The sequence below is a fragment of the Gastrolobium bilobum genome, unplaced genomic scaffold, assembly GCF_033153095.1.
Source record: "Gastrolobium bilobum isolate Gb01-03AN ecotype WA unplaced genomic scaffold, APGP_CSIRO_Gbil_v1 utg7782, whole genome shotgun sequence".
Classification (NCBI taxonomy): domain Eukaryota; kingdom Viridiplantae; phylum Streptophyta; class Magnoliopsida; order Fabales; family Fabaceae; genus Gastrolobium; species Gastrolobium bilobum.
Window position 1 is genome coordinate 322,947 of NW_026899380.1, and position 24,220 is coordinate 347,166.

The window sequence follows — 24,220 nt, forward strand, 5'->3', positions numbered from 1 at the left end:
TTGATAATTTTTTAAAGTGTCATGATATTCAGGTAAATTCTTTTTAAAAACATGAGGGTCAATGTCCCCATATATATGCTGTCCTAATGCATATTCAAAACTTGAAAGTATGTTTTTTTTAAATAAATAAATAAATAATTAATGAAGATATCGACTGATGTCTTCATAATAATTCTAATTGAATTATATCGTTAAATAGTGACCTATCAAACCGTTATTGATATATTAATGTTAAATACGAAAAAAACTAAAACGCAAATAAGAATTTAATATAGATGAAAGCTTTATAAATACAGGATTAAATGAAATCAGTAGTTTATTGATTAAAGGGAAAAATATTTATCCTTTTAAATGATATAACTTATACCATTTCACTCTTACAAATAGATGGATTCATACCTTTATTTTTTTTTGTCAACTCTCTCTCCTCTTCATCTATCTCTTTCTCTCTATTAAAATGATACAACTTTACATCCTTTAAAATGACACACACTTTTTTCCAATGTTATTAAAACCGACCCGATCATTGACCCGGTCGATGTACTGGGTCAGTGGGTCACTGGTTTAACCGCATGACCCGGTAATTATATGTAATTTTATAATTTATATTAAAAAATTATAAATATACTCAAATATCTAAAAATAATAATAAAAATTTCAAATTTTTAATATAAAAAATAATTAATCACATACTATTATCCAATAAAGGATCAAATAAAAATATAATAATTGTGATACGGGGCTTTAAATTCAGAAAATGACATCTTTACCTATAAATCAAATCAAAATTTTCTGCATAATGCACAACTGAGATAATTTTAGTGTTGTAGGTACATAACTTATGTAAGTCAATAAGCAAAAAAATATTCAAATATGTCTATTGTGATTTTTTCTTTTGAAAAAAAAATTTGGAATTTTTTTTAGGACCGGGCCGGGTCACCGATTTTCATGAAAATCGGTCGAGTCGGACCGGGTCGCACAGATTCTGATGCATGCCTGATCCGTTGCTTCATCCGGACCGATTAAATAGCCGGTTTACCGATTCCCGGGTCAACTCGGGGGGATCGTTCCGATTTTAATAACGATGCTTTTCTCTTGATTAAAATAATTAAATATTGGGTAGAGATATGTTTGGTCAAACATTTATCTTTAGTTTGATTTTTACATACATACGACAAAAAATTAATTTAGTTATTCAAATTTATGTCTACTGTTTGTTTGCATTATAGCATGCATGTGGTGAGATCAATATGAATCTACTACAAAATATTAAAAAAAAATTGAAAATGATTTTTATACATAAGGTAACTAATATAATATTTCTAGTCTCTACATGTTAGACACAGTACTTTTATTGATTTTTATACTTCAATTTGTCATAACAAACAAATTATATTTTAAGTTAAAATAGGGACAACAAAATTAATTTTTTATATATATAATAATTAAATAAAAAATGAAAGGAACATGAATGGAAAAAATTATATTTTAATTAATTAATACAGAAAAAAATATAAAATAGACATAAATTTCGACTTTTGATTAGTATTAGATGAGATAATCAACAATGATGTCTAATGTCTAATTTCGACTGTTGACTAACGACTTTTGACTGTGAACTTAAAGCGTAGAAAAGTCGTCGACACCTTTGGTTGAAGCAAGATTTTTCGTCTGTAAAAATGTATATAACTGATCATGGCATTTTGTGTTGAGCATTCAAACTAAGAAACACCAACCAGAATGGGAGAGAGACAGAGGGAGGAGGTGGTGAGTGCAAAGCAAGTATCTGATGAAGATGCGTTCCTATTTTCCATGCAACTAGCAGGTGCCACCGCTGTTCCTATGGTGCTGAAGTCAGCTTTAGAGCTTGGTATCATAGAAACCATAGCCAAAGCTGGTGATGGAGCTTATCTTTCTCCTTCTAATATTGCTTCTCAGCTCCCAATAATTAAGAACCCGGATGCACCCGCCATGCTGGACCGATTGTTGCGCCTCTTGGCTAGCTATAACATCCTCACATGCGAACTCCCTCTTGGTAAGGCTGAAAGGCATTATGGTCTTAACCCTTTGGCCAAATACTTTGTCAACAATCAAGATGGTGTCTCCATGATTGCTCCCTTTCTCATGCAACACGACAAAGTCCTCAAAGACATGTGGTATGATTTTTCACTTTTTTTTTATACTATTATCTTTATGTTATTATATGGAGATGGTATGATTTGAGTAAGAGGTATAGGTTATTGAAGTTTAAAATCTGTTGGGGGACTCCGTATATTCCCAAAGTAGGCAACTAGCATATGTCGGTGAAAGTAAGTTTTTCAATTTTTCTTCATGCTAAATGCGAACTGACTCAGACATGACGGAGCTCAACCACGTGTGTTATAATTGGGAATAGATTTTTTTACGTTAAGATTTCAGTTATGTGATCTATTTTTTCATTAATAATAATTAGATCCTTCCTACTTAATATATGTAAAGAGAAAGATAAATATAAAATTTTCACATAATCATCAGATCTTGTAAAATTTTAACATGAAAAGATCTACTACGTTATAATTAAATATGCCAAAGTTTTTGAAAAAAATTTAATATACAAAAATTGCACTGAGTATTCAATACAATGGTCATATAATAATTATATGTTATGGATAGTATATAATTATAATAGTAAGGTTATTTTTTTTCTTTTCTCAAGTATTATCGATTGTGTGACGAAAAGAGAAAAAATAATTTTATCATTATAATTATATATTATCCGTTTTATATAATTATAAAAAATGCCCTCAAGCTTTTGATAGGGTCTCGGTTAGAGAGTCAAAGAAAACAAGACAAGTGGACATGTGAAATATGTAATACTTTTATCAAAGACTTTTAAAGATAACTACTTAATTAGATTGCTCTTTTTCTTTTGGATAATACTTAATTAGATTACTATACTTTTAATCTGACTCTGATTTTACCATAATTACTAGTCAAATATTATAGGCGCATTAGTAAAAATATTTTAATGTCTAACTCCAAAAAAATATTTTAATGTCTCTCATGTTACTCAATAATTTTATCTCTACATAATATAAAAATGAAAAAATTATTTCTGTGACAAAAATAATTTGTCTGTCACGTACAGAAAAAGAAAAAAAATAGACTACATCAAAATTTTCTCTCTTATTTCCTTATAGTTTTTCCTATGAAAATATATGAGGTCCATCTTTTATTTTATTTTTTATTTTATTTTTATATGATTTCACATGAACTTCATATACTTTATGTGTATATAGGTAATAATTTTATCTATTATGACATAAGAAACATTAAACTCTTATTAAAACAGACGAATGATGTACATATATATATATATTTTTTTTGGTATAATGATTTGCGTAACTTTAACGCTATGCAAATTTGACTTTATGATTATGTATATTTTAGTTGATTTTTCATGCAAAAAAAACTTTAACTTATTCATATCAAAGTTTTATGTGCGAATAATTCAATTCCAATAACCACTTTGCATATACGACTAAATTAGAGGCATGCGGTTAGAACTTTCAGGAATTTTCTATGATTTTGATAAAATAATTTTTGTTACAGAAGAAAAAACTACAGAAAATTTTAGCCAATGAAGAAGAGCTAAAAGTTGTACTATCTGTCGAAGGCAGAAGATGCCAGTGCTTAATTACAACTTTTTTTTTTCTTTGGATTCGACAAAGTTTATGGACGGGAGAGAAACCGGCCTCATTATAAGAAGAGGACACGTCATAAGCATTAATGATAATTCAAATTACAACTGACCTATTTTTATCATTATCAGGGTTTAATTGAAGTATTTATAATTAGTGAATGCTTAGTAAAGGGAATGAATTCTCTCATGTCACATAATTTTTGTACTATACATCTCAACCGTCATTTATTAAAGATTTTTCATGATTGTGTTATTGTAGGTACCACTTGACAGATTCAATTAAGGAGGGTGGCCTTCCATTTGACAATGCTTATGGAATGACTTCCTTTGAATTCCATGGCACAAATCCAAGGTTCAACAAGCTTTTCAACAAGGGGATGTCCGATTGCTCTAGCATCATAATGAAGAAAATTCTTGAGACCTATACAGGCTTTGAGGGTCTTGGATCCATGGTTGATGTTGGAGGTGGGACTGGAGCTATTACTAACATGATTGTCTCCAAGTATCCCACCATAAAGGGCATTAATTTTGACTTGCCCCACGTTATTAAAGAGGCTCCATCTTATCCAGGTGCTTTTTAATTCATACCATATGAAGTTTATATAGTGGCTCTTCAAAGTTATAAATGAGAAGAACTAATAAGTTGGGTGTTTGGTGCAGGTGTGGAGCATGTTGGTGGAGACATGTTTGTCAGTGTTCCAAAAGGTGACGCCATTTTCATGAAGGTAAGTTTTTAATCAGTGGGATTAATGTTTTTTTATGTTGTAGGAGATAATTTTATCTCGTACACATGTATAAAAGTCTGTGAGGTAATATTTTCTTTTTATCTTTCTTCTATTCACATGAAATTTTTTTAATGTGGTCCAGGACCACCACGGTTCTTTAACTAAAAAATTAACACCTAGATTAAATTTTTTTTTTTTTTCTCTCTCCTCTCCCCTCAATCTTTTCTCTCTTTCTCTCATCAGAGTTCCACTGAATGATTTCTGCTCTCGGAGCACAGAAACTTCGCTCCTTCACATGCGCCCGCATATTTTTATAAGTGTAGAAGAGAAAATTATTTCCTACAATATGAGAAATATTATTCTCTTAATTAATTTCATATTTTGAAATCAAGTTTTAGCATTATTTTGACGAGTAGGGTTATATTAACAATTTTTTTTACAAATGTACAAACTACACTATGTATTACCGGTTAGACTCTACTCAAGAATGTATTACTGGTAAACATAGTGTAGTTTATAAGTGTTTGTAAATAAAAAGTTTGTAAATATAACTTTCTGATTTCACAGCTGACATGTTTTTTGCCACTTGTTTATGATAATGACAAAAATACCATTTATAAATGCAGTGGATATGTCATGACTGGAATGATGAGCAATGCTTGAAACTTTTGAAGAACTGCTATGATTCCATTCCTGAAACGGGGAAGGTGATTTTGGCTGAATCCAATATTCCAGTAACCCCGGATTCTAACTTGGCCACAAAGTGTCTGTTTCAAATGGATGTTATAATGTTGTGTCATAGCTCAGGCGGAAAAGAGAGAACAGAGAAAGAGTACGAGGCTTTGGCTAAGGGGGCTGGATTCCAAGGCTTCCGAGTAGCGTGCTCTGTTTTCAACTTTTATGTCATGGAATTTCTTAAGAAGGCTTAAGTTCTAATCTTCTGCCATTCACATTTACGTTTTGAGAGAGTGCAATTGCCAGGCCACAATGCTTTCCTCCAATATAATGTTGTCTTGATTCATAATAAAGGGAAATCATTATCTCCATCTACATGAGATAAGAACTTTTTCCTACACAAATTCGTTTTCCGTGCCAATTAATTTTTCTTTTCTTTTTTAATTTAAAATGTGGGACCCACATTTAACTTATCTCTACTTTTTTTCTCTCCTACTATCCTACAACATAAGAAAATATGCCCCCCTAATAAATTAGTAATAATGAAGAAGTTGATTCTACTTGATGAACTGTATTGTTTGTGATATACTCTGTTATGTATTTAATTTTCCACCTAGCTGTGGGTTGCTATAGTTTTTGCTTGTTGAACCTGCGGGTTCTTTGTCCTTATAACTTTTCATTAATGAATTCATCTCTTTCTAGTTCTTCACAAATGACTCTCACCTATATTCCACAATTTTTTTATAAGAGCGAGTGTACAACGGTACATAACAATCATTCGGAGAGAAATGGTTTTTTTTTTTTTTGGTTGGGATTAAGGAACTTAAGAAGTTTATTCTGTACAATAGAAAAATAAATTAATTTTATAATAATTAAATAATGAAGATATCGACTGATGTCTTTATAATAATTCTATTGGAGTTATATCGTTAAATAGTGACCTATCAAACCGTTATTGATATATTAATGTTAAATACGAAAAAAACTAAAACGAAAATAAGAATTTAATATAGATGAAAGATTTATAAATACAAGATTAAATGAAATCAGTAGTAGTTCATTGATTAAAATAATTAAATATTGGCTAGAGATATGTTTGGTCAAACATTCATATCTTTAGTTTGATTTTTACATACATAAGAAAAAAAGATTAATTTAGTTCTTGAATAATAATATTCAAATTTATGTCTATTGTTTGTTTGCATTATAGCATGCATGTGGTGAGATCAATATGAATCTACTACAAAATATAAAAAACAAATTGAAAATGATTTTTATACATAAGGTAACTAATATAATATTTTTAGTCTCTACATGTCAGACACAGTACTTTTATTTGATTTTTATACTTCAATTTGTCATCACAAACAAAATATATTTTTAAGTTAAAATTGGGACAACTAAATTAATTTTTTTTATATAGTACTTAAATAAAAAATGAAATGAATGGACAAAATTATATTTTAATTAATTAATACCGAAAAAATATAAAAATAGACATAAATTTCGACTTTTGATTAGTATTAGATGAGATAATCAACAATGATGTTTAGGGTTCGTTTGGATGAGCTTTTTTTTTAGTCAGAAGTTATTTTTTTCCCAAAAAAAAGCACTTTTAGTTTAAAGTGCATTTGGATGCTGTTTCTAAAAAAAACAGAAGTTATAAAAAAGTCAAAAATTTACTTCTCAAAAAAAGTAAAAGTCAAAAGCTAATTTTTTTTTAAAAAAAATAAATATTTTTTAAAAAATCTAAATAATCTTAACTTTTATAAAAATTACTTTTAAAATAAGTAAGACATAAAAATAACTTTTTTTTAACAGTGAATCCAAACGTTTTGATTGTGAACTTAAACCATGGAAAAGTCAACACCTCAATTACCAAAAAAAAAAGTCAACACTTTGGTTGAAGCAAGATTTTTGGTCTGTAAAAATGTATATAACTGATCAAGGCACTTTGTGTTGAGCATTCAAACTAAGAAACACCAACCAGAATGGGAGAGAGACAGAGGGAGGAGCTGGTGAGTGCAAAGCAAGTATCTGATGAAGATGCGTTCCTATTTTTCATGAACCCGGATGCACCTGCCATGCTGGACCGATTGTTGCGCCTCTTGGCTAGCTATAACATCCTCACATGTGAACTCCCTCTTGGTAAGGCTGAAAGGCATTATGGTCTTAACCCTTTGGCCAAATACTTTGTCAACAATCAAGATGGTGTCTCCATGATTGCTCCCTTTCTCATTAATCACGACAAAGTCCTCGGAGACATGTGGTATGATTTCTCACTATTTTTTTCATACTATTATCTTGACTGAAATATTATATTTATAAATTTTTTCATTACAATTTTTTACAAATTACATTATATTTGACCCGTTATACACCAATCAATAATATATGATCGATCATATTTAATATAATTTGTAAAAAATGATTTATAAACGGATTTTTCCTTTATCTTTACATATGGTATGATTTGAGTCAGAGGTATAGGTTATTGAAGTTTAAAATCTGTTGGGGGGACTCCGTATATTCCCAGAGTAGGCATCTAGCTTAGCATATGTGGGTGAAAGCAATAATTTGCCTATTTTAATGTTTTTCAGTTTTTCTTCATACTAAATGCGAACTGACTCAGACATAACGGAGCTCATGTGTGTTATAATCGGGAATAGATCTTTTTAGGTTATTTTTTTTTATCTATTTCTTCATTAATGATAATTAGATTCTATCTATTTAATATAGAGTTTTAGTTTGTCCTTTAACAAGATCAGAAAAACTTTCCTATATACACAACATTTTGTGGGGCCCGCACTTTTTAAAGCAAAAAAAAAAACTATGGCACGTAAAACGAATCTCTATAACATTACATAATCACTTTTTCTACAACATAACTCTTATAAAACTCATTTAATATATGTAAAGAGAAAGATAAATATAAAATTTTCACATAATCTAATCATGTAAATATTTTTTTTTTTTTTTTTTGTAATAATCATGTAAAATTTTAACATGAAAATGATCCACTACATTATAATTAACCATACCAAAGTTTTTGGGAAGAAGTTAATATACAAAAGTTGCACTGAGTATTCAGTGCAACGTAATAATTATATAGTACGGATAATATATAATTATAGAGGAAAGTTATATTTACAATCTATTTTTGTTTACAACATATTACAATCATATTTTAATCGTTGATTTTCGATAATCATCGATTAAGATTTATACAAATTAAATTTATTAATTAATTATTAATTCACAATCAATGATAATCGTTGATTGACGAAAATCAACGGTTAAGATATGGTTACAAGAGATTGTAAACGAAAATAAGTTGTAAGTATAACCTCTTCCATAAATATAATAATTAAGTTTTTTTTTCTTTTCTTAGGTATTATCAATTGACGTGATGGAAAGAAAAAATAATTTTAACATTATAGTTATATATATTATCCGTATTATATAATTATAGAAAATGGTCGAAAGATTTTGATAGGGTCTCGGTTAGAGAGTCAAGGAAAACAAGACAAGTGGACATGTGAAATATGTAATACTTTTATTAAAGAATTTTAAAGATAACTACTTAATGAGATTGCTTTTTTATACTTTATTAGATTACTATACTTTTAATTTGACTCTGATTTTACCATAATTACCAGTCAAAGATTATAGGCGCATTAGTAAGGGTTTTGATATCTCTGATGTTATTCAATAATTTTATCTCTCCACAATATAAAAATATAAAAACTATTTATGCAATTAAGACAAAAATAATCGGAAATCATAGTCTTCTGCCGCTCTGGAAAGCAAACAATTTTCCTGCACACAGTTTGTTTTGCGTGCCAGCAAATTTTATTTTATTTTTGTTTTATAAAATATGAGACCCAAGCTTGATTTGTTTCTACTTTTTTTTCTCTCATGTTGTCATGCAACATGAGAAAAGATGATCCCAAAAATAATTTGTCTATCACATACACAAAAAAGAAGTAGGCTCCATCAATTGTTTCTATCTCATTTTCTTATAGTTTTTTCTATGAAAATATATGAGATCCATATTTTATTTTATTTTCCTCTTTTCTTTATATGATTTCACATGAACTTACATATTTTTATGTATGTGTGGGTAATAAATTTATTTCCTATAACATATAAAATATTAAACCCATAGTAAAACACACGAATGATGTATGTAACTTCAACGCTATGCAAATTTGACTTTATAATTATGTATATTTTAGTTGATTTTGTTGGAATTAATGAACAATGATTTATTGATTATGAATAAGAAGTGGGTTAATAAATATAAGAGAAAAGGGAAGTTGAAGGAGTGTGTGGGTTTTAACAAGTCCCACATTGGACAACTAGTTAGAAGTGGGAGAGTTTATAAACTCCCACCTCACTCTCCTAGATTGGCTCTTGGGTCACTACACATTTTGTGGAGGGGGAGGAGCTCGGTGGGCTTTGGTCCACCACACGCGCGCCGCCGCCTGGCTTGGATCGGTTCGATTCGGTTCGTATGTGTGTCCAAAAATGTATCTGTTGCTTCCCTCCAAAATTTAAAACCTAAACGTTGCTACCCGCCAGTTTTTTGAGAAATTTTGAACCAAATCGGTTATTTCTTTTCACGAACCGGTCATCGGTTGTGTCTGCTCACTGAACCAGTCACCGGTTGTACCTGTTCGTCAGAACGGTCACCGGTCGCACCCGTCAGTCACGAATGGGACAAATTTCAAACGTTGGCAACAGAAAATGTTGTTCTATTTGACAACTCTGAGTCTGGACCGTTTCCTCAAGGAAGATGCTCCTAAATTGAATGAGGGAGAAGAATCTGATAAGGAAAATGTTGCTGCCATTGATGCTTGGAAGCATTCTGACTTCCTTTGCAGAAACTATATTCTCAATGCTTTGGACAACACATTGTATAATGTGTATTGTACCCTGAAGACCAGTAAGGAACTTTGGGATAGTCTGGACAAGAAGTATAAAACTGAGGATGCTGCCTTAAAGAAATTTATAGTTGGCAGACTCTTGGACTTCAAGATGCAAGACTCCAAATCTGTTGTGAGTCAAGTTGAGGAACTTCAAGTGATTGTGCATGAAATTCATGTAGAAGGATTGTCTCTTAGTGAGTCTTTCCAAGTTGCTGCTTTCATAGAAAAATTACTGAATTCTTGGAGAGACTTCAAGAATTATCTGAAGCATAAGCGCAAGGAATTGTCACTTGAAGATCTGGTTATGAGATTGAGAATAGAAGAAGAATATAAGATGTCTGACAAGAGGAATGGCAACAATCTTATGATCTCTAAGGCTAATGTACTTGAAGAGGGGTCAAAGTCAAAGAAGAAGAAATATTCTGAAGATGAAAATGCTAAGCAAGGAAAGGGCAAAAAGTTCAAAGGCAACTGTTATAATTGTGGGAATCCTGGCCACTGTGCAAGGGATTGTAAGAAGGAACAAAAGAAAGATCAGAGGAAGCCACAAAAATTCAATAATAAGAAGAAGAACACTCAAGCCAACATGGTTGATATTGCTGATCAGGTTGAAGAACTGAATCTGGCAGAAGTGGTGATGGAGTACAATCTGATGGGAGACTCTAAGGAATGGTGGGTGGACACTAGTGCCATTAAACATGTCTGTTCAATCAAGTGGATGTTCTCCTCCTATACTCCTACTGAGAATGATGAGAAACTTTATATGGGTAACTCATCTACTTCAAAAGTTGAAGGTGTGGGCAAAGTGGCTTTGAAGATTACATCTGGAAATATAGTGACACTAAATGATGTGCTCCATGTGCCTAATATTCGCAAGAACTTAGTTTCTGGATCTCTGTTAAGCAAGAATGACTTTAAATTTGTATTTGTTTCTGATAAGTTTGTACTTACTAAGAATGATGTGTATGTAGGAAAGGGCTACCTTAGTGAGGGTATTTTCAATCTGAATGTGATGACTGTAAACAATTCTAATAATATTAATAATACTACTACTTCTGTTTACTTGCTTGAGTCTTCTAATTTATGGCATAATAGATTAGGACATGTTAATTTAAGGTCAATTAAGAATTTAATTCATTTAGATTTACTACCTAAATTTGAATGTTTAAATAACAAGTGCAAAGTATGTGTTGAATCAAAATTTTCGAAATTACCTTTTAAATCAGTTGAAAGATCAACCGAGTTGTTAGATTTAATACATACTGATATATGTGACATGAAAAATACACCATCTAGGGGTAATAAGAAATATTTTATTACATTTATTAATGATTGCAGTAGATATTATTATGTGTACTTACTTAATAGTAAAGATGAAGCTATTGTTGCTTTTAAGCAATATAAAAGTGAAGTTGAGAATCAACTTAACAAGAAAATTAAAATAGTAAGGAGCGATCGTGGGGGAGAATATGATGGCCCCTTCGAGGAATTCTGTATAGAGTCTGGTATTATATACCAGACAACAACTCCATATTCACCGCAATCAAATGGGATTGCAGAAAGGAAAATCGGACATTAAAAGAAATGATGAATGATATGTTAATTACGTCCGGTTTATCACAGAATTTGTGGGGGGAAGCCATTTTGACGGCTAATTACATTATTAATAAAATGCCTCATAAAAAGACAAACAGCATACCATACAATATATGGAAAGGAAAGAAGCCATCCCTGAAATACTTTAGAGTGTGGGGGTGCTTGGCTAAGGATGCGGTTCCTAAACCTAAAAGGTTGAAAATCGGACCTAAAACCGTGGATTGTGTATTCATCGGTTATGCACTTAATACGGTTATTGAGTCAAGGGAAGTCACTTTCTTTGAAGACTTATTTCTGTATAATAAAGTACATGAATCAAGTGGTAATAATGATAACCACATTGTTATACCTCAGGATCCTACAACTAATATTGATCCTATAGAGGATGTAGAAGATGAATCTAGACGTACCAAGAGGCAAATGACAGCCACATCCTTTGGACCTGCTTTTATGACGTATTTATTTGAAAATGAGCCTCGAACGTATAAGGAAGCTATAACGTCTCTGGAAGAATCATTCTGGGAAGAGGCTATCAATAGTGAGATAAAGTTTATCTTGTCCAACCACACTTGGGAATTGGTAAACCTTCCTCGTGGCAATAAGCCTTTAGGAAGTAAGTGGGTGTTCAAAAGAAAAATGAAAGAGAATGGCACTATTGATAAATATAAAGCAAGACTTATGGTAAAAGGCTACAGGCAACGTGAAGGTCTCGACTATTTCGATACTTATTCACCTGTTACAAGGATCACATCCATTAGGATGTTGATCGCGGTAGCTGCATCGAATGGATTAGAAATACATCAAATGGATGTTAAGACCGTCTTCTTAAACGACGACCTAGAAAAAGAGATATATTTTGAACAACCTAAAGGTTTCATTGTTCCAGGACAAGAACGAAAAGTTTGCGCTTAATAAAATTCTTTTACGGGTTAAAGCAAGCTCCAAAACAATGGCATTCAAAATTTGACAATGTTATGTTATCAAATGTATTTCGAATTAATGAGTGTGAAAAATGTGTCTATGTTCGAAATACTGAAAAGGATTTGCCATTGTCTGTCTTTATGTAGACGACATGTTGATCATGGGTAGTAATAATCAAATGATTAAAGCTACCAAACAATTACTTAAAAGTAAATTCGATATGAAAGATATGGGGATAACATATGTTATCCTAGGTATTAAAATCCATAGAACATCTAGAGGGTTGACCTTATCACAGGCTTACTGTAAGAACCTGCACCGTTAATTAAGGAATTTAATTAATAAATTATGAGAAAATAGGAAATGATTCCATAATTGACCCTAATAATTATTATGAGGCTTTAATAATTATAGTAAGTGAGTAATAATGCTGAAAGTCACTTTTCGGAAGAAAAGTGCAGATACCGGTTCTGCTAGTCGGTATAAATGCGTACCGAAAAAGTATCCCGGAAAATTAATGTAAGTGCATGATAATTACTGAATAATATGTAGGACTTGTAAAACGAGTTTCAAGTCCAAGTAATGAGAACTGGTGCTAGAAACCGGTATTGGCTTGGAAAAGCGCGTACCGGAAAGTCGTTTAGAAAATTATAAGAAAAATATGATAATTCTTAGAAAATTATGTAGTTTCAGAATCCAAAGTTTGGGATTAAAATGCTAAGCGTAGCAATTAAAGTTAATACTGTGTGTTTTATGGCTAAGTGGCTATATATATGCATTTTAGCACATAACCCTAGGCATACCAGAATTCCTATGTGAAGCACTTGGTGGGCTGAGGGTGGTTTACTGTTCCATTGCCTCCTTTCACCATTTTTGAACTCAAGTTGTCACCTTTACTTGATTTCTTCCCTCTTTGAGCTTGTATACACTTAAGAACATGCATGGTGAGGAAATGTGAGGGTGTATTCTGAGTTTCCATCCTCTGTGTGTGGGTGAGGGTGCTGGTTTTGGGTGGTTTGGGTGCTGAAAGCCATAGTCATGGCATTTTGAGGTCCAAGTGGTGACCTTTGGTGAGAAGAACCAACCTTTGTGAAGCCATTTTCGTGCATCTTCCTTGAGTCAGACTTGAGGGGCTGTGTTGAGCTCCAAGAGCATCTCCATTCTGAGTTTTGAGCCTTGGTATGTTGTACCAACCTTTAACTTGAGTTTTAAGGCTTAAAAATGGTACCTTGATGCATCTAATGACTAAAAGATGATAACTTGTTGTTGGGTAATGTTGAACACACCTAGAAATGCATGTTTAGGTGTTTAAAATCGGTAAAAACCCAACCTTGGAAGGATATCTTCACGAAATGCAGTTTCTGCATTCTGTCGTGAAATATCCGGATATCTGCCCGTGGAATATCCGGATATTGGATATCCGGATATGGGATTTGGACATCCGGATATTAGATATCCGGATATGGGATTCTGGATATCCGGATATTGCATATCCGGATATGTCCAGTGAGATATCCGGATATGGCATATCCGGATATGGTCCCGAGGAATATCCGGATATTCTGAGATTTCGTAGAACAGTAGCTGTGTTGTGTGTACAGTAGGCTATTGGGGGTTTATGGACCCTAGATTGATGAAGTTGAACTTCTGTAATTAATGAACTAAGTCAGAATCGTTGTGATTAAGGACTTATGGCTTGGTATGGAGCCTTAAGACGTAAAACATAAGAAAATGCGTTGTCTTTAATTTATATGCTTGTGTTGTATTATTATTGATATAGTATTGGTCCATAACAGATTGTGAATCTGCTGTGTTTGGACTTTAAGCTGTGGACTCTTGGCTTTTGGAGTTAGCTTGCAAGGTAAGCTTTTGTGTCCTCGGTTTAGCCATGTTGTGGTTCCACCATGTCCCATGGGGGTATGGTTGTATGCATGCTGTGTTACATGCTTTGAATATTTGAAATGCTGTTGAGCCTTATGTGTAGTGGCTTTTAATATGCATGTGTTGTTTCATCTTGACGGTAACCTGAGTATGTAGCGTCATACGAGATGGTGATCCGAGGTGAATGCAAGTAGCGTCTTGCACTAGTGTGGGTATTTAGCTGTGTAAATCCTGCATTTTTCTGGCCAGTAGAATAGAATTGACACACATGGCATGATTATCTGCTGCATTGCACTGTTTTAGAACTGATGATGATATCTGCTTTTAAACTTATATTGCACATGTAAGTGAGCTTGGGGTGGAAGATCCTTGAGGACCCCTTGTCTTACTGAGATTTCTTGTTTAGAGATCTCACCCCACGTTTGGGGAATGCTTATTTCAGGTTCTGGTAGTTTGGTGACTGATGCCTCTGGTGGCAGGAGGCCAGAGCTTAGTTGATGATAGTATGTTGTTTGCTGCCATGACTGGATATGGATGCTGTTTATGTTTTTCGCTATTTATGTTTATGTTGTTATTGAGACTGATGTTGGGCATGTTGCCTTATTTGAGTGAGCATGGGGATTGTCCATGACACTGTATGTTAGTACTTTTGATTTGGAGTTGTATAAACTGTTAGATGGTCCGGTCTACGTTGTTGTAGTTCCGTGACTAGAGCCACACTTTTATTATCTATGATTATGAGGTATTTCAGTTAGCTGTTTTATTGCAATTACATACAGGCGATGTTTTATTAATTGATTAATAAGCAAGTTGGTAATGATAAGGACATCATAATTGTAAAGAAAAAGATATTCCGCATTTTTAATTAAGCGCTGCTTAATACGATAGTATGATAACATTACCGGATATATATGGGGTGTTACACTCACTATATAGCTAAAGTTCTTGAGAGATTCAAAAGTTTGAATATAACCCATGTGAAGAACCCTTTAGATTCTAATCTTAGTTTATTAAAGAACACTGGTAAAGCTGCAACACAAAAGCTAAAATGCTCAAATGTTGGGAAGCTTGATGTATGTTATGAACTACACCATACCTGATATTGCTTATGCAGTAAGTCTGTTAAGTCGCTTTACTAGTAATCCAAATGAAAATCATTGAAAAGCTATGGTAAGAGTTTTGGGATACTTGAAGTATACTCAAAATTTTGCTTTGCATTACGAGAAATACCCCGCAGTTATAGAAGGGTATTGTGATGCAAATTGGATCACCGGCTCTAACGACACTAGATCCACAAGTGGATATGTGTTCACCCTTGGTGGGGGTGCTGTGTCTTGAAAATCGTCCACAGAGACCTTCATTGCAAGGTTAAATATGGAAGCAGAATTTATTGCTTTAGATAAAGTCGGTGAAGAAGCCGAATGGCTTCATAATTTTATTGAGGATGTTCCTAATTGGCCAAAACTGGTACCAGCCGTATGCATACACTGAGATAGCCAAGCAGCTATTGGAAGGGCCAAGAACGTCATGTATAACGGTAAGTCTAGACACATACGTTGTAGACATGATATCGTAAGACAACTACTCTCGAATGGAATTATTACAATTGACTATGTTAAGTCTAAGGAGAACATAGCAGATCCGTTAACCAAAGGGATTACTAGAGAGTTGGTTGAAAATTTGTCGAAAGGAATGAGTTTAAGGCCTATCAATTGTTGAGCATTGCGGTAACTCTACCTAGAAGAGTGGAGATCCCATGAACGAGGTTCAAGGAGACAACTACGTGATGTTCGACTGTTCAAACACTGTGGAGTTTTAAACTCATACTCATTCCTATGACAAGACAGTGTATTTATGAGGGTAAGCATTTAGACTTTTAATGATTTCTTAATCTGTTGTGTTCAGATGATGTATAGTGAGTTACATCATAAGAAATCACCTATGTGAGTGTGAAGTGAAGGCCGCTTCTATGAGAACTTTTCAAAGGCCGATTCTCTAAAAAAATCGCAAAACCAAGCAGGTGTCCCACGGCCAAAATAGGCACAACAAAGGACCAACAATACTGGAGAAGCAATTGTGTGACTCTTATTGTCTAGTATACACTAAAGGTCGACGGTTCAAGTCGGCTAGACCACCGATTGACTGAGTATATCCGATAGGTTTTCACTAGAGAAGGTTCAAAGGTAACTCCACCTATCTCGATGCAGTTGTTTCTCGATGAGGAAATTACACTTTGCATTTATATTCTTATGCATTTTTGTCACAGTAATTTGACTTCTTATCCATATGGGGGATTGTTGGAATTAATGAACAATGATCTATTAGTTATGAATAAGAAGTGAGTTAATAAAGATGAGAGAAAAGGGAAGTAAAAGGGGTGTGTGGATTTTAACAAGTCCCACATTGGACAACTAGTTGGAAGTGAGAGAGTTTATAAGCTCTCACCTCACTCTCCTAGATTGGCCCTTGGGTCACTACACATTTTGTGGAGGGGGAGGAGCTAGGTGGGCTTTAATCCACCACACACGCGCGCGCGCCGCCGCTGCCGTCCGTCCGGCCGGCTCAGATCGGTTCGGTTCGGTTAATATGTATCCGTTGCTTCCCTCCAAAATTTAAAACCCAAACGTTGCTACCCGCCGATTTTTTTAGCAATTTTGAATCGAACCGGTTCTTTCCTTTCGCGAACCGGTCATCGGTTGTGTTTGCTCACTGAACCAGTCACTGGTTGTACCTGTTCGTCGGAACGGTCACCGGCCAAACCCGTTCGCCGTCGTCAGTCACGGCGGTTCGTCGCCGGCGGCAGTTCATCGTGACCGGTCAGTGTCTATAAATAGACATTGACACCTTTAGAAATTTATCGATTTTTTCTGCACTGAAACTCTACCGGAATTTTTCCTTCTTCCGGTTGGCATATTCCTGTTCATACTCCGATGTGATTTCCTCTAGCATTTTGTTGTGTTCGTTTGGGCTGTTGACTGGTAGTGCCGCCACTCTTCAGACGAAATCTGTTCTATCCTGGGAGACAAGTGTCCATCTACCTTTGGCATCAGTGAGGGAGAAAATTGTCTTAAAGAGACACGTTCTGTGGGCTCAGATTTAATTCCTCTACTGCATACATTCACCTGTCTGATTCTTTATACTGACTACAAGTAAGTCTGTTCTGATTTGTTCTAATTATACTGTATCTCATAATTCTGATCATCTACTCCCTTATGTTCTTTACATGGATTCAAACTTCTAGTGATTTAATATCACTCATTGTCTTCAATAACAGATTTTTTATGCAAAAGAAAAAAACATTAACTTATTCATATCAAAGTTTTATGTGCGAATAATTCAATTCCAATAACCACTTTGCATATACGACTAAATTAGGGGCATGCGGTTAGAACTTTCAGTAATTTTCTGTGATTTTGATAATAATTTTTTATTCAGAAGAAAAAACTATAGAAAATTTTAGCCAATGAAGAAGAGCTAAAAGTTGTACTATCTGTCGAAGGCAGAAGATGCCAGTGCTTGATTACAAGGTTTTTTTCTTCTTTGGATTCGACAAAATTTATGGACGGGAGAGAAACCGGCCTCATTATAGGAAGAGGACACGTCATAAGCATTAATGATAATTCAAATTACAACTGACCTATTTTTATCATTATCAGGGTCTAATTGAAGTATTTATAATTAGTGAATGCTTAGAAAAGAGAAAGAATTCTCTCATGTCACATAATTTTTGTACTATACATCTCAACCGTCATTTGTTAAAGATTTTTCATGATTGTGTTATTGTAGGTACCACTTGACAGATTCAATTAAGGAGGGTGGCCTTCCATTTGACAATGCTTATGGAATGACTTTCTTTGAATTCCATGGCACAAATCCAAGGATCAACAAGCTTTTCAACAAGGGGATGTCCGATTGCTCTAGCATCGTAATGAAGAAAATTCTTGAGACCTATACAGGCTTTGAGGGTCTTGGATCCATGGTTGATGTTGGAGGTTGTACTGGAGCTATTGCTAACATGATTGTCTCCAAGTATCCCACAATAAAGGGCATTAATTTTGACTTGCCCCACGTTATTAAAGAGGCTCCATCTTATCCAGGTGCTTTTTTATTCATACCATATGAAGTTTATATAGTGTCTCTTCAAAGTTATAAACTAGAAGAACTAATAAGATGGGTGTTTGGTGCAGGTGTGGAGCATGTTGGTGGAGACATGTTTGTCAGTGTTCCAAAAGGTGACGCCATTTTCATGAAGGTGAGTTTTTAATCAGTGAGATTAATATTTCTTATGTCGTAGATATTATCTCGTACACATGTATAGAAGTCTGAGGTCAATATATATTTTTTTCTTCTCTTCACATTACCTATATGAGCTCCACTTATTTTTATATGCATAAGAGATAAAATTATTTCCTACAACATGAAAAATATTAATCTCTTAATTAATTTCATATTTTGAAATCAAGTTTTAGCATTATTTTGACAACTGACATTTTTTGCCACTTGTTTATGATAATGACAAAAATACCATTTATAAATGCAGTGGATATGTCATGACTGGAATGATGAGCAATGCTTGAAACTTTTGAAGAACTGCTATGATTCCATTCCTGAAACGGGGAAGGTGATTTTGGCTGAATTCAATATTCCAGTAACCCCGGATTCTAACTTGGCCACAAAGTGTCTGTTTCAAATGGATGTTTTAATGTTGTGTCATACCTCAGGTGGAAAAGAGAGAACAGAGAAAGAGTTCGAGGCTTTGGCTAAGGGGGCTGGTTTCCAAGGTTTCCGTGTAGCGTGCTCTGCTTTCAACTTTTATGTCATGGAATTTCTTAAGAAGGCTTAAGTTCTAATCTTCTGCCAGTCACATTTACGTTTTGAGAGACTGCAATTGCTGGGCCACAATGCTTTCCTCCAATATAATGTTGTCTTGATTTATAAGAAATTAGTAATAATGAAGAAGTTGATTCTAGTTGATGAACTGTATTGTTTGTGATATACTCTGTTATGTATTTAATTTTCCACCTAGCTGGTGGGTTGGTGTTGAAATGTAATTTAAATTTGAATAGTTAGATTTTTTTGTATAAGTTAGTTTCCTATTATTTCTCTGATTCTATTAGGCAAGTTAGCAATTCTTATTTTTGTATGTTAGTTGCTGAATATCGGAACAGTCCTTAATCTTAGGTAATAGATAGCTATTCAATGCTAATCTCTGTGTATAAATATTGGAGTTATGGAAATGAAACAGTACAGTGGAATTCCAAATATTGAATGAAGTTATTCTTATTTTTTTAACATGGTATCAGTAAACCAGGTTGATTTTTTTTCGTAAGCCCATCACTATTCCGCTACCCAACCCATTACCTCAAACAGTATCCTTCGATTTTTTTTTCTTTCTTGGTTTTTCCCATCCCATTACTTTTCCGCTAAGACCCATCTTTTTCTTTTTTGTTTTTTTCCCATCCCCATTTGAATCCCTAATTCCCTTCTTCCGAAATGGCCAACGCCACACCTCCACAAAATGATGTCGCAAACACAGACCCTCCCAACCCTGTTCCTCCAAACATTATCCTCCAACAGGAACATTCTTCCCTCCCTGTTACTATCGTTCTTGATGATAGCAATTATCCCCTGTGGTCTGAATTGCTGAACATGCGTATTGGCGCACGAAACAAAGGAGGGTTCCTTACTGGCACCACTCCAAAACCGAATCTGACCGATGCTACTTATGATGCGTGGGTCACTGATAATAAACGTGTAAAGAGCTGGTTGATTGACTCCATGAGTCCTTCCCTCATGCAGCGCTTTATTCGACTCGAAACGGCAAAGGAAATTTGGGAGGCTGCCAAGAACACGTTCTATGATGGGTCTGATGAGACGTGTTTGTTCGATCTGAACCAAAAATCCTTCAATATGAAGCAACTTGGACGACCCCTGTCTGTGTATTACAATGAGTTGGTGTCCATCTTCCAAGACATCGATCAGCGTCTTTCTTCAGACGCTACCACCGTCGATGGTGTAGTCCAGGTTCATACCTCTATGTCTCGTCTTCGAGTACACATATTTCTTAATGGTCTCGATTCTGTTTTTGACCAGGTACGAGGAGAAATTCTTCGAAAAGACCCTAAATTGGATCTAGAACTTGCTTATGCCTATGTCAGACGTGAGGCTCAGCAACGGCTGACCATGGGTCATTCCCAGACCGGTGAATCCACTGTTCTCTTCACCCAACAGTCTCGACCAACACAGGTGTCGTCATCTCATCATCGACAAAAGAGTGGCAAGCCCTCGTATACTTGCACTCACTGTGGAGAGAAAGGGCATTCTCAACAACGATGTTTCGAACTCATTGGTTACCCCTCTTGGTGGGATTTCACAAGGAAACCTCGGAAGAAGAATGCTGTGAAAGGGTTGAGCACTTCTGCTGAAGAAACCATTCCTTCTGCTAATGTGGCCACAGGCTCCAGTATCCTCGGTAAGTCTATTGCTTTTTCTGCATTATCTAGGAATTCTAACTGGGTAATCGACACAGGTGCTTCAGATCATATGACCAGTGACCCCACCCCTCTTTCCAATATTGTTCCTTCCTCTCGGTCTCATATTACCACTGCTAATGGGGGTATAGCCCCAATTACGGGCCAAGGTTCTATAACTCTTTCAGATAAATTAACTATCCATCTTGTCCTAATTGTTCCTTCCTTGGATTATAATTTACTGTCGGTTTCAAAACTTACGTCTGGTCTCAATTGTCATGTACTGTTTTGGCCTACATTTTGTGTGATACAGGACATCCAAAGTCAGATGATAATTGGTTATGGTGTTAAGCATGGACAACTGTATGTGTTAGAGGTCCCTCAAGATACTGTAACTGCACCCGCCAGAGCCTCTGCTGCCATTAGTTCTGATAAAGCATATGACCTTGTGTGGCTGTGGCATCGTAGATTAGGGCATCTCTCCTTTGGTTACCTTAAAAAATTATTTCCCCATGTATTTGCTTCTCTCAATAAAACTGATTTTCAGTGTAATGTGTGTGAATTGGCCAAAAGCCATCGCATTCCTTTCTTTCCAAGTACTAATAAAAGTTCTGTTCCGTTTCAAGTTATACATTCTGATGTTTGGGGCCCTGCCAAGGTACCTTCTATTTCAAAATCTTTATATTATGTCAGTTTCATTGATGAATGCACTCGTATGACTTGGGTTGTCCTCCTGAAACACAAGAATGATGTCTTTCCTGCATTCCAAGAGTTTTATAATATGGTATATACCCAATTTCAGAAGTTTATCCAGGTGTTACAATCTGACAATGGCACTGAGTACATAAATAGTGTGTTTACTGCGTTTCTTGTGTCCCACGGCATTCGCCATCAAACTTCATGCACTTATACCCCTCAACAGAATGGTCTTGCTGAACGCAAGAATAGGCAAATACTGGAAATTACTCGTGCATCTCTATTTGGCATGAACCTTCCTAAGTACTATTGGGGTGAGGCAGTTACATCTGCTGCTTACTTAATAAACAGAACACCTTCGAGTGCCCTTGATTTCAAAACACCCCAACAAAAACTTGAATCTTTTTTCTCCATCCCTCATATTCCTAATCTGGAGCTTAGGATTTTTGGCTGCAGCGTATTTGTTCATGTACCCAAAGTGTTGAAAAATAAATTAGATCCTTGCGCTGTTAGATGTGTATTTGTTGGTTATTCTAACTTGAAAAGGGGTTATCGTTGTTTTGATCCCGTGTCTCATAAGCTTTATGTCACCTTGGAAGCCACCTTTCATGAATCTGAGCCATACTATTCAGGGGGAGAGACTAGGCCTTCCTCTCAGGGGGAGAACAAACATACTAGAGAAGAAGACCAGTGGATTTGCAGCTCCAACGTGACAGCTCCAACTCAAACAGAATCTGAAGTAGCCTCTCCTACCACCTTAGATGGTTCCCCTGAACCTAACACTCCAACACACACACGGGAGACAATAACTGGGACACCATTAGCCGAAGAATCATCATTGGATGTCCTGGAACCACCACAATCTCAGCCAGAACAAGTGCAACCTGATCAGGTAAATTCTAACCTTAATGATACATCTTTAAGTCATCAAACTCAGCATGCATTACCACCCATCACACTGTGTGTAAGAAAGTCACAAAGAACCACCAAAGGCATTCCTAAGTCTCTGTATGAACCTGATCCCACTTCTAAGGCCAAATATCCCATCAGTAACTATGTGTCAAGCCATAAACACTCTGAATCATATGCTCTGACCACTGAATCATTGTCCAGTATATCTATTCCTAGTTGTGTGCAGGAAGCCTTAGAAAACAGAAATTGGAGAGCTGCCATGGATGTGGAGATGGCGGCCTTAAGGAAGAATTGCACCTGGGAAATGGCAAACCTACCAAGTGGAAAAAGAACCATTGGATGCAAATGGATCTTTACCGTGAAATTAAAACCAGATGGAAGTATAGACAGGTATAAAGCTCGATTGGTAGCAAAAGGCTATACACAGAAGTATGGAGTTGACTACCAAGATACTTTTGCACCAGTGGCGAAACTGAATACAGTTAGGATCTTAATCTCCATTGCAGCTAATAAGAATTGGCCCTTGAAGCAATTTGACGTGAAAAACGCTTTTTTGAATGGAGACTTGGAAGAAGAGGTGTATATGGACATTCCCCCGGGAATTCAAAGAGATCCTACTGAAGAAAACAAAGTGTGCAGATTGAAAAAGGCCTTGTATGGCTTAAAACAGTCCCCGAGAGCATGGTTTGGAAGATTCACTCTTGCAATGAAGAAGTTCAGGTATACACAAAGCAACTCAGACCACACCATGTTCACTAAACACAAAGGAAAAGAGGTAACTGTTTTGATAGTGTATGTAGATGATATAATTTTGACTGGAGATGATACATGTGAGATGAAATTGCTGGAACAGCACTTATGTACAGAATTTGAGATAAAAAGTTTAGGAGAACTGAGATACTTTCTGGGAATTGAGATAGCCAGATCAGAAAATGGAATATTCCTCTCCCAAAAGAAGTATGTCCTAGACCTACTGGCTGAAACTGGTATGTTAGCTTGCAAACCAGTTGAGACTCCCATGGAGATGAACCATGGATTAGAGATACATCCAGACCAGGAACCTGCTGATATTGGTCGCTATCAAAGACTAGTAGGTAGATTGATTTATTTGTCCCACACAAGACCAGATATAGCCTATGCCGTAAGCATAGTGAGCAGATTCATGCACTCACCCAGTGTTGATCATATGAAGGCTGTGTACAGGATTCTTAGGTACCTTAAAAGTTCACCTGGAAAGGGCTTGTTGTTCTCTAAACATGACACACAAAATATCAAGGGATACACTGACTCAGATTGGACAGGGGATAAGACTACTAGACACTCTACATCAGGATACTTCACTTTTGTATTTGGAAACTTAGTAACCTGGAAAAGTAAAAAACAAAAGGTGGTAGCTCGGTCTAGTGCAGAGGCAGAGTTCAGGGGAATGGCATATGCATTATGTGAATTGGTATGGATCAGCAGTGTGTTGAAAGAACTGAAAATGCCCTTCAATCAGCCAATGGAACTATATTGTGATAATAAGGCAGCCATAGAGATTGCTCACAACCCAGTACAACATGATAGAACAAAGCATGTTGAGGTGGATCGCCACTTTATCCGAGAAAAACTGGACCAGAATGTTATCCAACTTCCCCATGTGAAATCTGAGGACCAATTGGCAGATATTCTAACTAAAGCCGTGTCTGCAAGGAGCTTTGAACCAGCAATCAACAAGTTAGGCATGCATGA

The 24,220-nt window shown here is 35.1% G+C and overlaps 2 protein-coding genes across 2 annotated transcripts; both read left to right on the forward strand.

Annotated features, from left to right (window-relative positions):
• Window positions 1-1,740: 1,740 nt before the first annotated feature.
• On the forward strand, window positions 1,741-5,446 carry LOC133290084 (caffeic acid 3-O-methyltransferase-like). Its single transcript, XM_061488143.1, has 4 exons — window positions 1,741-2,156; window positions 3,942-4,252; window positions 4,343-4,407; window positions 5,034-5,446. The coding sequence occupies exons 1-4, from the start codon at window positions 1,741-1,743 to the stop codon at window positions 5,334-5,336; spliced, it is 1,095 nt and encodes a 364-aa protein (XP_061344127.1). The 3' UTR covers window positions 5,337-5,446.
• Window positions 5,447-7,073: 1,627 nt separating this feature from the next.
• On the forward strand, window positions 7,074-19,254 carry LOC133290049 (caffeic acid 3-O-methyltransferase-like). The gene is made up of 4 exons (XM_061488103.1): window positions 7,074-7,351; window positions 18,198-18,508; window positions 18,599-18,663; window positions 18,952-19,254. Exons 1-4 carry the CDS (start codon window positions 7,074-7,076, stop codon window positions 19,252-19,254), a joined length of 957 nt encoding a protein of 318 aa, XP_061344087.1.
• Window positions 19,255-24,220: the final 4,966 nt, after the last annotated feature.